This window comes from Kwoniella pini, chromosome 9 (genome assembly GCF_000512605.2).
Source record: "Kwoniella pini CBS 10737 chromosome 9, complete sequence".
Classification (NCBI taxonomy): Eukaryota; Fungi; Basidiomycota; class Tremellomycetes; order Tremellales; family Cryptococcaceae; genus Kwoniella; species Kwoniella pini.
The window spans coordinates 1,197,047-1,212,783 of record NC_091724.1 but is presented as its reverse complement, the minus strand read 5'-3'; the positions used below and the strand labels follow the sequence as shown (position 1 = coordinate 1,212,783).

Genomic DNA, 15,737 nt, shown 5'->3' with positions numbered 1-15,737 from the left:
ATAGTATTCAATATCTAATTTTGTGCAACTATGAAATCCCCTTCAGCAAATCATCAAAGGAATTTATCCGGCTGCTGATCCAATTCAAGCTGAACTGATAATGATTTATCATATATTGACATAAAATCCAAACTCAAATTCTATAAAACATATATACGTATTACCTATATATACTCAGGATCAAAAACAAAAGTAGAGCCAATTTAATGAGAGATAGAAAAATTAATCAATCAAAGCACCTTTTCTCTTACCTAATTCAACTTCTTCCATCTTATATACTGCAGGTCTTCCTCCAATTCCATTTTGATTAGTTAATTTTTGTTTAAAAATAGGAATAACATTTGCAATTGACATTCCTCTTCCTCTAGCTATTGTTCTAGCTCCTGGTCCATTCCACGATAAAACTTCTAAAGGTGGATTTAATCTTGGCCAAGATACATATGAAGTTCCCTACCGATTACATCAGCTATATTTTATTCCAATCCCAATTCTTTGAATTTCTGATCCACTCACATTACCCCATATATATGATCCTGAGAAGAAAGCTAAAAATACCCATAAGAAAAAAAACGAGTAAATTGATAATTCTACAGGATTATCAGCTTCATATCTCAATATGAAAGTGACCGACACAACTCACCGCTTGTTCTTGGTAAGGTCACCGCAGCAAGTATCATAGTAAGGGCAAAAGCCAGGATGTAAGGCATCTAACTTGTAGATCAGCTTGTAGTAAACACGCAGACCATTCAAAAAGCTAGAAATCCCGACGTACCGCTCGCATGAGTAAAGGCCTTGTATCTGTCAGAGGAGGTATACCGCCTCGTTTGGCAACCCAAGCTCCGGTGAGTATATCAAATGCGTCCTGTTCGGGGCCGCGCATTCTTCAGTACCAGCTCAATAAGCAGTAACACAGAAAAAGTTGACTCACCTGCCTATCACCATCGAAGAAATTGTTCCTTATATACCTCATAATACTTTTGTAACCATCTTGCAACATTCCCTCCTTCGATCGTTTACCGGTTCTCGTATAATCCGCTTTCAACGCACCAGTACCTGCATATGCGCGAGATACTGTGTCTCCATGATCTGCCCAGACTATATTCCCATCAGAAAAGAAGTCCGAATCAGCGAACAAGACTTCTTCGAAAGTGTGATAATCAAAATCAACTTACCATTCCTGAACATAGCCATGAACTCATCGTGATCCTCTACCCTTTCCTTCACACTGATGACACCTGCCATCCTGAGTTGTTTATTCAGAGCCCATCGCCCAAGAGCAGATTGAGCGACATTCGTCCTATCGAGACAGTCCATACAATTGGTTCGGATAATTCCACCTTGTTTACTCAAGATCGTAACCTCTTTTTCTTGCGCTCCGGGTTGATTACCATATTGAGAAGAAGTAGGATTTATAGAATGATACCATCCCATTTTGTCCAAGTCGGGTTCTAACCTATCTATCAAAAGTTGGATCTTGTCGAATCGCAATTTTCTACATTCATGATGGAAATCGAAATACAAATAGTGTCCTTTATCCGCTATTACCGGATCATTTGACGATAGATTTGTCATGTATTTTTCGAAAGCTTCTTTCACTGGTTGTTCATGGCCTTTTTGGTTGACAAGATTGACCAGATGAATATCGCCGTATAAGTCTATCAATGAATGTAAATGAGCCGAGAGGGCTTTGGGCTAAAGGCAAATTCCATGATTAGCACTGATGTGCAGCACCAAATGCGTAGCACTCACAGTTTCGGTATAATCCATGATCTGTAAATCCGGCTTATATCTCAAATTGTTCACTTCCGCCCAAAAGAGAGGTACACTGCCTCGAATCTGCACAAACGATAATCGCTCTCTGCCGTCGACTCTGCCTTTCCTCAGTTGTTGATTCCCTTCCGGTGTTGGATCGAACAGGACGATTTGTTCGGTTTCGTTGAAATTCGATACGTCCCCTTTACTATTCAACCCTCTTGAAAAATATCGTGTTCCTGCTCTGTGGCGAGATCTACGAGATATGAGCAGGAAGAGAAGGTCTCTGTTGTGTAATGTTGTCGATCGAAGCTCGACAGCTAAAGTGGTCAAAGAAATATGTCAGAGCAGGATACAGGGCGTGTAAGGACGTGATATGAGAAAGGCATGCTAAAGGGGAATGTGCCAGATTGACGAAACAACTCACATCCGTACATCACTGGCAGAATGAATCGGCTTAACTGAATGCACAAGAAGTAAGCCAAATTAGCCTCGAACCGTTGGACGTGACCTAGACAGGGTAATCACTTACGTCCACGCCCCCGTTCTCAGTGAGATCAATCATCTTACTAGCCAAATACCTATTCCAAAAGAACCTTTCATCTGCTTTCTTCCACAGAGGTAACTGTTGTCCCTTCTCCCTAATATCATCCTGACGTTGAAGTGAGTTGGTGAGATCCCATCCGTACGAGAACCATAATCGACCAGATTTGAGTCCTTGTTCCACTAATGAAATCAATTCTTTCTCCACCGGGTGATCCAGTATAGTAGATGATGTGGATAACGGTGAGAGAGGTAATAAACGGAAATCAGTTGCTAGAAAAATTGGTTGTGAAAGGAGTCTGCATGAAGGAGTTCGAGAGGTTATAATCAATAAGAAATCGGCTATTCCATTCGCGAGGGATCAGTACTCCACACAAAGGTTGAGGTAAGCTGACTAGAGTAGAGAGAAACGATAACTTACTAGTGGCTAAACTAAGAGTTCCGATTATGCCATAGCATGTGATGACCTTTTCTTTGCCAAAGGGAACTTGCGATGACTCTGCATTTTGGAGGTTGAGTGTCAGCTTAGTCTGAAGATCACACCAATTCCAAGACAGAGGTAAGAGTTACGTAGGTAACCCACTGATATACTCACCATTAAGACTCATTCTCCCTGTCCTCCTATCAACGTATAAACTCTCCCTTGAATCTTTCTCATTGACAAAAGCAGGTCCATCAAATCCATGGGTGGCTGAAGAGGTGGAAGCAGGTTCAAATACATATGCAGTCGGAGATACATAAAGATTGAGAGTCTCGTGAAGCTAATTGATGGAGGTTAATTAAGAGCTGGAAAGGAGGGATTTACTATGACTCACAGGTAAGGTGTTATAAGTTGACATTGTGATTGCTGGTCGTATCGGAATGACCGTCAATGAAGAGTAGAGCCAAGCCCCGATATAGTAGTGCTTTAGAGCAAGGTCAACTGCTTGAAATGAGAAGCAGAACAAGTATCTGATGTGACCAGATCAATATAATTGATATCATCAACGTTGTTATCGTTATGGTGACATCCACTACTCTACTCGGATTATCTATATAATACAATGTGTGAGAGACGCGTGGGTCAATGCGTTGATTGGGGAATGACGTGTGATTGTTGTTATACTAATACCCTTAATGTTAATTAGCCTGATAATCAAAACATGAGAGGGTTGACGCGTATTTTGTATAATAAATGAAATTAAATGATACCGTTTCGATCTGACTATACGCGATCTTCATTAACACTTACTACACAAAACGACGCGCCTTCTTCCTTGTAATCTTGTGAATTGTAATATTTCTTCATTATCTACCTCATCTCTCAATTTGAATCCTCTGTCACATCTCAACTATCCAATCCAACCCACGCAAAATGTTAGAAGCTCGAGTCAAACAAGCTGCAGTCCTTAAAAAGCTCTTAGATGGTATATTTTTTTTTGCTTTCCGGTCGCGTGTTATGATCAATGTTCGCTGATGGAATCCGTATATTCCAGCTATAAAAGAATTAGTTACTGATGGTAACCTCGATTGTACCGACGAGGGAATTGTACGTGTCTCTTCTAATATGTTGTTCAAATAATCATTGGCTAGCCACGAACACAACTGATGAGATGAAATTTCGTTATAGGCTCTCCAAGCGATGGACAATTCTCACGTAGCTTTGGTATCCCTCAAGCTCGTTGCTGAGCAATTCGAATCATATCGATGTGATAGGAATATGCCTCTCGGTGTTAATGTGAGTCAGCTTTTGTCTTTCTTCGTTTTATCGAAACGGTCATAAGCTGACATATCAATTAGCTTACATCCTTAACTAAAATTCTCAAATGTGCTAAAGATCAAGATGTTGTAACTCTCAAAGCACCTGATGATGCTGATTCCCTTGGATTAGTTTTCGAATCTCCAAGTCAGCTCGCTTATCTGAATTATCGCCATATAGATCTGAGCTGACGTACTTTTCATTTTGACGTAGAGGAAGATCGAGTAGGTGAATATGAAATGAAATTAATGGATATTGATCAAGAACATCTCGGTATACCCGATACTCAATATGATGCAACTATAACTATGTCTTCTTCAGAATTTCAAAGAATATGCAGAGATTTAGCTGCTTTAGGTGAATCAGTTAAAATTGAAGCTTCAAAAGAAGGTGTAAGATTTAGTTCAGAAGGTGAAGTTGGAAATGGTAGTGTACTTCTTAAACAATCTGCTGGAACCGATAGAGGAGCATCATCTAGTAAAAAAGCCTCAGTGAAACGAGATCCAGATCAAGAAGATGATGAAGAAGAAGAAGATGAAAAACCTGAGATTGATGATGAGGAAGGTGGTGAGCATATCTTTAATTGTTGCACCTATATTATTGAAACTTCACTTATTTGATCTGATGTAGAGGACGAAGTTGATGATGAAGATCGATCGAAAAAGAGAAAATCAAATGGGAAACCCAAGGTGAGTTATTTATTACGCACGCTTTAGAAAATCTGAAAAATAATTTCTTTTGTTGATTGATTTTCAAAATTGATTGAATTAGACCGCAAAGAAAGCCAAAAATACTGATTCATCTTCAGATGAAGTTGGAGTATCGATTATTCTTGAAAAACAAGTTTCACTTACATTCTCACTTAAATATCTTACCAATTTTGCCAAATCAGCACCATTAGCTAGAGAAGTTAGTTTACATATGTCAAATGATGTTCCATTGCTTGTTCAATTTGATTTCGAGCAAGGTACTTTACAATTCTTCTTGGCTCCTAAGGTGAGTTCATGATTAATCGAGAAATTGAAATGAGGTGGGGTGGCTGATGGAATTTATAAATTAAGATTTCCGATGAGTAAAATGGGCATTAGTTCTATTTGAGATAATAGTTGAAGAAGATTTGAAACGATCCCAGAATTGTGAGAATAGGTTTGAAGTAGATTGAAAGGCAAGATCCCCGCATTTCAACATACCGATTTTTATATGATTTTTTACACAAACAATCTTACTTTGAAATAGCTTGTGTTATATGAGATATGTAATTCATTAATTCATTTGAACAGAACAGTGTACAGTAAAATCAAGTATTTGTGCGATTGAAGTTCAAGATGATCAAACTAACAACAACTTGAAACTATTTCATATCATATTTATCTGCTAATACTAAACTACAATTTACTTTTCTCTTCATTTTCATTTTCATCTTTTAAAGAAACAACAGTTTTACCTAAATTTTTACCATCAAACATATCTTTTAAAGTATTTACACAAGTTTCTAATCCATAAGTAATATGATAATCTGCTTTTAATTTATTTTGTTTAACTAAATTTGATAAATATTCTGAACCTTCTTTAAATTTATCAATATGATCTAATACAATAAATCCTTTCATAGTTGATTTCATTGAAATTAAATTGAAATAATTATAAATTGGAGTTGGTTTTTCAGCACTACAATCAAACTATTAGCGTTTTTCTTTCTGTTTAAAAGGTAAAAACCCAAAAAAAAAAAATTCACTTATAAGCTGAAATTGCACCACATGCAATAATTCTTGCGTATGGATTTAATTGAGCTAAAGCTAAATCAAGAATTTCTCCACCAACTATAGAAAAAAAAAAAAGGAGTTAAGTCAAGTTTGAATTCATAAAAGATTTTAAATTTTATCGTAAAACACTAAAAAAAAAAAAAAAGAAACTTACCATTATCAAAATATACATCAATTTGTTTTAATTCTCTAAATTTTTCTTTAAAATCTGAATCTTTATAATTAAGTACATTATGTGCACCTAATTTTTTTAAATATTCTAATTTTTCATTTGATCCTGCAATTGCTGTTACAGTACATTTTGAATGAGCTGCTGCTATTTGAGTTGCAATCTATAAAACAATTTCAAAAGTTAGCAAAAAAAATAATTTGATATTTGATAAAAAATTTTAATACACAAAGTATATTCGTAGTATAAACTCACTTGTCCAACAGCACCTGCTGCACCTGAAATTACAACATGATCTCCATCTTTCAATTGACCAATTTCGAAAAGTCCCTATAAGTTTGATTAAATTGTTAATTATATATTTGATGTATTTGCTTTTCAGCATTACAGACTTATTACTAAAAGTACTCACAATATAAGCTGTCATACCTGTTAAACCATATAATCCCATATGATCAATATCTCTACCACCTTCAGGGGTTCTATCAAAATCAAATAAAAATCAAATCAGTTTAATCAATTGATTAAATAAGTGAATATTTTGTATAAATAAAAACCTTTTGATAATTTTTTGATAGATCTATAAAAAGAGGAAAAATCCAAACTTACACTCTTTTTTGTATAGAACTACCAGGTCCAGTCCAATATTCTTGCCAGCCAAAAGTATCAAAAACTAAATCACCTTTTTTAAAATTTGAATCATTTGATTTTAAAATTCTACCTAAAGAAGTTGCTCTCATTACTGCACCAATTTGAACAGGTGGTAAATAAGATCTAACATCATTTAACCAACCTCTCATAGTTGGATCCTTTGAAAATAGAATCATTAAAATTTAAATATTTAACAAATTGATGAATATTTGAAAAAAATCATTTACTTACAATTGAAACATATTCAACTTTAACTAAAACTTCACCTTCACCAGGTTGTTTAATTTCATCAATTTTTAATTTAAATGTATTATCATTTATAGGACCTCTATTTGGTCTTTCATTTAAAACAATTTGTTTATTTTGATTTTGTTCTGACATCTTTTATTCAATTATTGATTTTATCGAAAGAATTAATTATGAAAGTGATTCTTATATTCTAAAAGAAGATCCAAAGGTCTTATATATAGATATATATATTTATTGAAATTAAGATCGGCTTTTGAAGATATATTGATATAAAATAAATAAAAGAATAAATATACTAACTTTGAACTACCTATGCTCCATCATTCTTATACTAAAATCACAATTGTGTGTGTAATCATTCATAAACGTCACCGGTAGAAGGATAATAAGCTTTACCTTTACCGAACGTTTTTTTATACTTTTTCCGTAAATACCGGAATTATTGATAAACTCGTAACAAAATCCGTAAAAATAGGAAAATATATATAATAAACCTCCACCTTACAAATTATTTGAGCTATTTTATTAGTAGTATTTTATATAAATGAAATGAAAGCTTATGAATCAGCAAATAATCAAATAATCTAACTACATGAGTGACCGAGATTTATGAATTGCAGCCCGACGGCATGATGTATCTTGAACAAACAGATTCTTAGTATTGCCGATGATATTCTCATTGGGGACTGAAATACTGTTTGAATCATTTGTATGTTGTATTGAAGATGAAATTGCATAAAAGTTGTAAAGGTATTTCGATAGATATCATATATTCATGAAATATCATTATACGTGGATAGGGTACTCAGATTACTCCCAAATACTCTTGCTTTCTTTCCATACTTCATTGCATGTCTTATGTTCTTTAACTATTTAATCAATCTTCTTCTGATAAAATAACAGTAGCTTGTCTACTTGTTGTTTTTCGTTTATTCCTTCCACTTGAGATTGGTTCTTCCTCATCTTCATCTTCATCAGGATCAATAACTCTTCTACTTGATCTACTTCTATTTTGACTTCTACTTGAATGTCTAATAATATGTCATTAAAAACTGGATTCAAAGCGTCTCTGGATTGAAGGATAAATATAAACTCACCTGATTCGAGGTAATTCTTCTTCACTATCTGACTTAACCTCATCATCTTCAGTATCAACCATCTTAACATCATTATCTTCCTCTTCCTCTTCACCATCATCATCATCGTCGATAAATGAACCACCATATTCATCTTCACTGTTTTCCTCTCTTTCATCTTCACTTGACATTTCAGTTCCAACATAATCCCCTTCTCCTTCTGTTAAGATAGTTAATAAATTATTAAGTGCAGAAGGTGGAGGAGGTGGTACTGCTCCTGATCTTCTGATTCTTCCTGGTGTATCCTCATCACCTGAACTTGAAGTGTCGGTTCCTGAAGCATCAGCTTCATCATCTATAAAGCCTTCAGTTCCATCAACCCTGACAACATCTTCATCCCCAAGTACACTTCCTACAACTTCTTCTTCACTTTCTTCAATCCCTTCTTCATCTTCACCAGCATCACTAAATACAATATCACATCCAGAACAAACATTATCAATTAATTCACCTAAACATTCAGGGCATCTAATGATATCATCTGCTTTATCATAAAGTTTATATCCTTCATGATCTGCCGGAAAGATCTTCTCCCAAGGATCAGGATCCGTTTCTTTCGGTGGATCTTTATGTTTATATTCTCCTAATGGTCCTAATATATCCCTCAAGGGGAATACTCGAGCTGGTTTTCTCAAAATAGCAGATCGACAAACATAACACACTTTCGTTCTGTATGATAAGTCGGTGTCATCGGTAATGGGTTCCTGGATTTCATGTAGAAATGCGTGAGTCGATCGGAAATATGTAACCATGCTGCACAGTGGCCAAGTCAGGTCAGCCAAGGAGGTTTAAGGGTTGCAATTGTTCTGAGTAGCAGGTTACTCAGATCACTCACCATTGCTTGCAGGCCATATGTCCGCACGATGTACTACAACACGCATAAGTTAGCAAACTGGATTTTGGAGGAAGGGGTTTCAACTCACATATACGCATCATCGACCGTATTGAGACATATCTTACATTCGAGAGCTTCGATGATGGCTTTTCTGGTATTTTCGTGCTCATGGATAATCTGTGTGACCGAATCAGTACATATCAGTCACCGAGATCTATTATAATCAATGCTTAACAGAGCTCACAATTTGATTAGATTTGCTATCCTCGGTAATCTTTTCAATCGATTTTTTGAATCCATTTATGACTTTTTCATTCTCTTCATTCCTTCTCTTTTCTTCCAACTGTTGAATATTAAATTTCTCTTTCCATTCCTTCGCAGCTTTTTCAGTCTCTTGTATTTTATCTTCCATTTCTTTTTGTTTACGCTTTTCTTCTCTAAATTTTGCTAAATCTTGATCAGATCTTCTTTTCTTTTCTTCATTATCTCTAATTTGTAATTCTTTTTTATGATTTTCCAATTGTGCAATTTCTTTTCTGATAGCATCAGCTTGAGCTTTCAGATCTTCAGTTTGCTTTTCAATTAAATTTAATTTATCTTTAGCATCTATTTCTTTTTTTCTTCTCTGAATTTCAAGTTCTTTCTCTTTTACGATATTTGCTAAACTATCTTCTGTGTCCTCTTTTTCCATTTCGATTTTAGCTAATTGATTATTGACGAATTTATTTCTTTCTTTTCTCTCTCTTTTCACCTTTAGCTTTTCTTTTTCCTTATTTGTGATAGGAGTACCTTTTGAAGGTGATACTGAACGAGTAGGTATCATATTTTCATCTGTTTCTTCATTTGCTTGTCGGGAATCAACTTGAGAGGAAGGGAATTTGTATGGAAGAGCTGTGGGTATATTGAACATTCCCTGATCTCCATCTTGACTAACTTGAGATTGAACTACCAATCCTTCATCTGCCAATTGTTGTCCTCTCTTTCGCTTTCTTTCTTTTTTCTTTTTGGTTCTAGTCTCCCCAGTCTGCGAAGAGTTTTGTTGATTTTTCAGTCGATTATCTGCATCTTGAATAATTTGTAATAAGCTTGAACCTGATATTGATGATTCGGACTTTATATTTGAGCTTGATGTACGAGATGAATGTGAATCATTACCCTTAGTATCTTTGTTATATGGTTGAGAAGTTGATTTCTTTCGTGATGGAGTAGAAATAGATGGCATATTTACAATACAACCGCTTTACCAACTCTGAATTCAATTAGACAGGGACCCTCGAGTCCTTCACTAAGCGAGTAATAGATATATAGCGACTTGAAAGAGTGATTGCGACTATATGAATAATGTATATGGTGGCAAGATGTTGAATTATAGCCCAGTTAACTAATTTGATCTTTTGATCTTTTGATCTTTTGAATATCTTTCCGGTCCTTCAAGCTAAGGCACGTTATGAAAGCTTTCCCACGGTCATGATGGTGAATAACATTTGATATGAATGACTCTTCATTTGATTGAATAAGTAATAATAATGCCACGTTGGGAATGATTATTGATTAGGGTTTATTTTCAAAAGTTGCGTCCACCTTTGAAAGTTGACTTTCTCAATAATAAGTTGTATACAAATTCAATTATCATTCATAAATAGTTGAGATCAGTAAAGTATTTTCAAACAATCAAAAACAACCTTTAAGCAAAATCAAATTGAATATCTTATCTTTTATTCATAATTGGTAAAAATCGTGGACAAACAGACAAAATGGCTCATAAATCACATAGACAAAAAGCACTTCAAGCTCAACTTGAAGCTCAACCAACACTTTCATTAGTTTCTTCAAAAACGAAAAAACCTTCAAAAGTATCTGAATCTATGGATGTAGATGATGATGAAATTTTAATTGCTTCTTCTTCTTCTTCTTCTTCTAATGTTATTCAACAAAATACAACTACAACAATAAATGGAGAATCATCTGGATCTGGATTTAAACCTTTACCACAATCTCAAACTAATGGTGTTTTAAAAGGAGAATTTAGAAGAATTCCAATTCCACCACATCGTATGACTCCTTTAAAAAAAGAATGGGTAAATTTATATACACCTATGGTAGATATGTTAGGATTACAAGTTAGGATGAATACTATGAGAAGATCTGTTGAATTAAAAGTGAATTATACTATCCCCCACTTCGAGATCATTTATAGGATAATACTAATTAACGATTAAAATTTATTCTTCTAATAGACATCTGGACATACAGTAGATACTGGTGCGATTCAAAAAGGAGCAGATTTCGTAAAGGCTTTCTCACTTGGATTTGAAGTCAATGTAAGCTTCAAAATGTCCTTTTAAATTGGAACCGAACCTAGCTTATATATGTGTGCATGTAGGACGCATTGGCTCTATTGAGATTAGATGATTTATATCTCGATTCATTCGAAATTAAGGATGTCAAGACATTACATGGAGATCATTTATCGAGAGCTATAGGTAAATCTTGAAAAAGCCGTAGTTAAAATTCATCTGCCATATGAAGCTAATCTCAAATCGTTATAGGTCGTATAGCGGGAGAAGGTGGTAAAGTGAAGTTCTCAATTGAGAATGCAAGTAGAACACGTATAGTATTAGCCGATACGTAAGTCTTTTTAATATCTTGATTCCTTTATCACGATTTTTTAACTTATATAATATATAATTAAATAGACATATACATATTTTGGGTTCAGTACAAAATATAAAAATTGCAAGAGATGCTATCGTTTCCTTGATTTTAGGTTCTCCACCAGGTAAATCTGTCTTTCTTGCATATATTGGACGACACGAGCTAATGCAAATCTTCGTAATAGGCAAAGTATATGCTCATTTGAAGATGGTCGGAGCAAGAATGAAACAACGATTCTAGATTTTGTGTTGGTTTCCGTTTTGTTTTATTTTGGCTAATGGATCTACATATGTACTTTTATCTTTAATATACCCCATAATGCGTTGATAAAATGCATGTAATATATCTTTTTAATTCTTTGAAATGCATGTATTAAGATATCGTATAAATGACTTGAGTGGCAATAACAAAGAGATGAAAAGGTTTGCCAAATGAGTATAACTCCGCAATTTACCGAACAAATACCACGTGTTATTGATATTTAATTGAAATGTTAAAGAGATTATTGAGATTCCTTTCTACATTATCGTAACTTTGGTTTATTGTCGAAAAGGATATATATTGTAATTATAATCATCATCATTTGAAAAGAAAACTCTACAATCAAAAGTTCAGAAGAGAATAGATAAAATAAAATGGTAAGTAACGATTTTGTTTTTGTATAATATAATGGTACATACCAAAAAAAAAGAAAATAAAACTGAAATTTACCTTCCAAACCTAACTTAAAAATAGAAACCAATTATTCTTCAAGGTCATGAACGTTCTCTTACACAAATTGTTTTTAATTCTGAAGGAGATTTACTTTTTTCAGCATCAAAAGATTCTGTAATTAATGCATGGTTTACTTCAAATGGTGAAAGATTAGGTACATTTGGTGGTATAAAAGGTGATGGTGGACATAATGGTACAGTTTGGACAGTTGCTGTTGATTGTGAGTTCTTTTTTTTATTTTTTTGGGTTTTAAACGGTTCAATTTGTAATATTAGAATAATAGAAGGTCATTAAGATTAATTGAATTTTTGGAATATTTTAACTAAAAATCAAATAAAATTGTATTTCAGAGAAATGTTAATTGAAATAGGAGATGAATTTTAAAAAAAAGAATGTTATACAATATGAATAAATACTAATTTATTTTAATTTCTACTTATTATAGCTCAAACTCGATTCCTTATAACTGGAGCAGCAGATAATACAATGAAATTATGGGAAATCGCTACAGGGAAATGTTTATTTACTTGGGAATTTTTAACTGCAGTTAAGAGAGTTGCATTCAAGTGAGTTGTCATTCTTGCTTAATTCAAAAAATGCGGGATAGAAGAAATCGAATTTTTTATTGCAAATCCAAGAACATCATGCTTTTAGATTAGTTGCTATTTGTTGTGTATTATACCTACTGACAATTTTCGTTCAGTGAGGACGACGATACTATTTTATCAATTACCGAACAACGAAGTGGACAACCATCAATTATTAGAATATATAAAATAAACAGGGAAGAACCAACTTTACGTGAGTATTGAACTAAACAAAAATCCAAAGAATGTTTCATACTGATAGTTTTGATACGAATCAAATAGAAACAACAACACCTATAACGACAATGACTTTAAGTGGATCAAAAGCAACCGTTGCTTTATGGACACCGTTATCAGAATATATTTTAACAGGACATGAATCTGGAAAAGTAGCAAAATATGATGTCAAATCAGGAGAAGAAGTTAACTATGTAGATGATGCTCATAAAGGAGAAATTACAGATATTCAATCTAGTCCTGATGGTACATACTTTATTACTTCAAGTAAGGATAAGACTGCACGAGTAAGTTCTGCTTCTATCTTCGCCATCGACGTTCAGAAAAGGCGCTCAAACAAGGGGAGTTGAATGGCGATGTACCCTTGGGATAGATTTGGACAATGAATCCCCTGATCAGACGATAGGATCAGTTGTGATTGCTCAGGAAACAGGAAAGATCTAATCGATACCATTGCTAATTCTGCTTTCTGGTATAGATTTTCGACTCTGAAACATTGGAAGAAATGAAAGTGTTCCCTACCGAAACTCCTCTGAATAGTGCATGTATTGCACCATTACGACCATATGTAAGTGTTTTATTTGCTTAACATCTATGTACTCCACTTTCGTTCGATTAGTCGAAGCCTTCACTACAAACGTTCCTTGCACATTTGGCTGACTGAGTGCAATTCTAGATTATCCTCGGAGGTGGTCAAGATGCAATGTCAGTAACAACTACATCACAACGTGCAGGTAAATTCGAATCTAGATTCTGGCATAAATTATTTGAAGAGGAAGTAGGTAGAGTCAAGGGTCACTTGTGAGTATCTCCACTGTATATTGAATAATTGTTGGAATTCATAATTTGTCTTATTAAAACTTTGCTGATGTAACGATTTTTTTTCTTTTTTTAGCGGTCCAATTAATACTTTAGCTGTTCATCCACAAGGAAAAGCTTACGCATCAGGTGCAGAAGATGGTTTCGTTAGAGTACATTGGTTTGATGAAACTTATTTTAGATCAAGACCTTTTGGTGATCTTGAACCTGAGGTTGAGGTTTAGATGATTACTTTATGGATATATGCATCTTTATGTAACATACATATTAATTTTCGTTTGGACTTCGTTTTGAGATTTGATGATGATAGTGAATTAAGGGTATTATAGTTTATAAAAACAATCTCAATTCATTGATATCCTTTCTTTCATTTCAATTCATTGTAACACTAAACGTTACTTTCAAAATTGCTGCTTGGTCAGTAATAACGACAAGTATCAAGATTACAACTTTCTAATCTTACTTTAATTATTACTTTCATTTCAAACATAAGATACACTTTACACCATAAACTTTACAGCTTTTGAAACTTTAAAAATGAAATTTCAAATCATGCATAAAATTATTAAATTCAATTTATGATTAATTTATTAGATAAATTAAATAACATGTTGTTGTTGATGAGTATTTTGTCCTTTTTTAGATTCCCATTCTAAATTTTCTTTTTCTCTTCTTTCTATCAATATTTTTTTCTTTTCTGCTAAAAGTGCGGTTCTAGGCGATTAAAATTATATAAATTGATATTCAAAAAATAATTTTCAATATTGTCATAAAAAGTTAGATAAATTGAAAATAATGAAAAAAAAGTAGGATCAAAATAAATTTTAATCAGTATTAAATTTCCAAAATGATTTTATTAAAATTATCATCATAGTAGTTTAAAACTTACTGTTTTTTATCTGCGTGATATGCTCCATATCCTACTGCTCCAAAAACGGCTGTTGATATTAAATGACCTGATGGAGCTGTTTTTTTTTTGTTTTTCAATTAGCTTAATTATTAATTTTAAATGTTTTTTTTTTCTAATTTCAATATATTTGAGTTATGAAGAACAAAAGTTTTCCAATCAAGAATTTAATCATTTCTCCTATCAAACTTCATTGTCCTCGTTTGATCTAGCCAAAAATTCCCTATAATCCGCATTAAAGATACTCATTTATCTGATGTTCGACCTTCCGACCAACTTGAGATGTATTATTCAATACCCCTCCTTTCGTGCTCTTGAGTAAGAACCAATCATAAAAGAGATTGAACATTTCCCTCCAAATATATTAGGATAACATATGAAGAGAATGAATGTCCTTTCTCCATTTCGTCTCTCCTTTATTTCATTAACGATCTTATACTCTTTCTTTCCCCTTTATTCATTTGTTTACACTTATCCATTATATTTTTCAAACACTTAAAACTTATTGATTAATCAAAAAAGTACTCACCATCAAAAATTGGTCGATGTTGTAAACCTAATTGAAAACATCTTGCACCAAAACCAAATGCGCTAAAACCAAGAATTGTAGAAATGAGAGTCATATTTGAGAGTTATATTTTAGGTATTGAGGTAAATGAATAAATACGATATTCGATAATTCTAAGAATCTAGGTAGCTGTATAATTAGTTGAAAAGATTATCAATGTATCTTATGCTATATTAATAGTTAAATCATATATATATATATATATGTATCTCTATAACAAAGAAATGGTTGATATTGTATCTCTCGTTGAATAAAGTGTTACACTTATTTAAATTAATATACTGAATTATCATACAAAATAATTAATATCATTGGTGGGATTCCCACCTCTTCTTTAATACCATTTCTCCGATTACTATCTTATAAACTCACTTGTAATTTATACATTTATAACTTGCATTTCATTCTTTTTCA

General features: G+C 33.4%; 7 protein-coding genes across 7 annotated transcripts; 3 read left to right on the top strand and 4 right to left on the bottom strand.

Annotated features, from left to right (window-relative positions):
• Positions 1–222: 222 nt before the first annotated feature.
• On the bottom strand, positions 223–3,134 carry I206_106712 (uncharacterized protein; the record flags this gene model as incomplete). Its single annotated transcript, XM_019159093.1, has 12 exons — positions 223–450; positions 514–587; positions 641–707; positions 773–862; positions 929–1,095; positions 1,173–1,692; positions 1,750–2,072; positions 2,180–2,213; positions 2,285–2,637; positions 2,717–2,794; positions 2,891–3,056; positions 3,111–3,134. 12 exons carry the CDS (start codon positions 3,132–3,134, stop codon positions 223–225), a joined length of 2,124 nt encoding a protein of 707 aa, XP_019007765.1.
• A 515-nt stretch (positions 3,135–3,649) lies between these two features.
• Positions 3,650–5,041, top strand: I206_106711 (proliferating cell nuclear antigen (pcna); the record flags this gene model as incomplete). The annotated part of the gene is made up of 7 exons (XM_070203384.1): positions 3,650–3,701; positions 3,771–3,823; positions 3,905–4,012; positions 4,075–4,180; positions 4,247–4,600; positions 4,664–4,722; positions 4,805–5,041. The coding sequence occupies 7 exons, from the start codon at positions 3,650–3,652 to the stop codon at positions 5,039–5,041; spliced, it is 969 nt and encodes a 322-aa protein (XP_070059485.1).
• A 377-nt stretch (positions 5,042–5,418) lies between these two features.
• Positions 5,419–6,997, bottom strand: I206_106710 (uncharacterized protein; the record flags this gene model as incomplete). The annotated part of the gene is made up of 7 exons (XM_019159095.1): positions 5,419–5,701; positions 5,769–5,853; positions 5,951–6,128; positions 6,221–6,295; positions 6,378–6,447; positions 6,575–6,774; positions 6,848–6,997. 7 exons carry the CDS (start codon positions 6,995–6,997, stop codon positions 5,419–5,421), a joined length of 1,041 nt encoding a protein of 346 aa, XP_019007767.1.
• Positions 6,998–7,742: 745 nt separating this feature from the next.
• I206_106709 (uncharacterized protein) lies at positions 7,743–10,058 on the bottom strand (the record flags this gene model as incomplete). The annotated part of the gene is made up of 5 exons (XM_019159096.1): positions 7,743–7,896; positions 7,963–8,754; positions 8,837–8,869; positions 8,925–9,013; positions 9,081–10,058. 5 exons carry the CDS (start codon positions 10,056–10,058, stop codon positions 7,743–7,745), a joined length of 2,046 nt encoding a protein of 681 aa, XP_019007768.1.
• Positions 10,059–10,590: 532 nt separating this feature from the next.
• On the top strand, positions 10,591–11,731 carry I206_106708 (pre-rRNA-processing protein PNO1; the record flags this gene model as incomplete). Its single annotated transcript, XM_019159097.1, has 6 exons — positions 10,591–10,995; positions 11,074–11,157; positions 11,220–11,319; positions 11,386–11,464; positions 11,533–11,615; positions 11,676–11,731. The coding sequence occupies 6 exons, from the start codon at positions 10,591–10,593 to the stop codon at positions 11,729–11,731; spliced, it is 807 nt and encodes a 268-aa protein (XP_019007769.1).
• Positions 11,732–12,126: 395 nt separating this feature from the next.
• I206_106707 (eukaryotic translation initiation factor 3 subunit I) lies at positions 12,127–14,072 on the top strand (the record flags this gene model as incomplete). The annotated part of the gene is made up of 8 exons (XM_019159098.1): positions 12,127–12,129; positions 12,227–12,425; positions 12,651–12,771; positions 12,909–13,006; positions 13,075–13,316; positions 13,508–13,597; positions 13,706–13,830; positions 13,925–14,072. 8 exons carry the CDS (start codon positions 12,127–12,129, stop codon positions 14,070–14,072), a joined length of 1,026 nt encoding a protein of 341 aa, XP_019007770.1.
• Positions 14,073–14,447: 375 nt separating this feature from the next.
• Positions 14,448–15,378, bottom strand: I206_106706 (uncharacterized protein; the record flags this gene model as incomplete). Its single annotated transcript, XM_019159099.1, has 3 exons — positions 14,448–14,562; positions 14,738–14,813; positions 15,285–15,378. The coding sequence occupies 3 exons, from the start codon at positions 15,376–15,378 to the stop codon at positions 14,448–14,450; spliced, it is 285 nt and encodes a 94-aa protein (XP_019007771.1).
• Between the last annotated feature and the right edge of the window lie 359 nt (positions 15,379–15,737).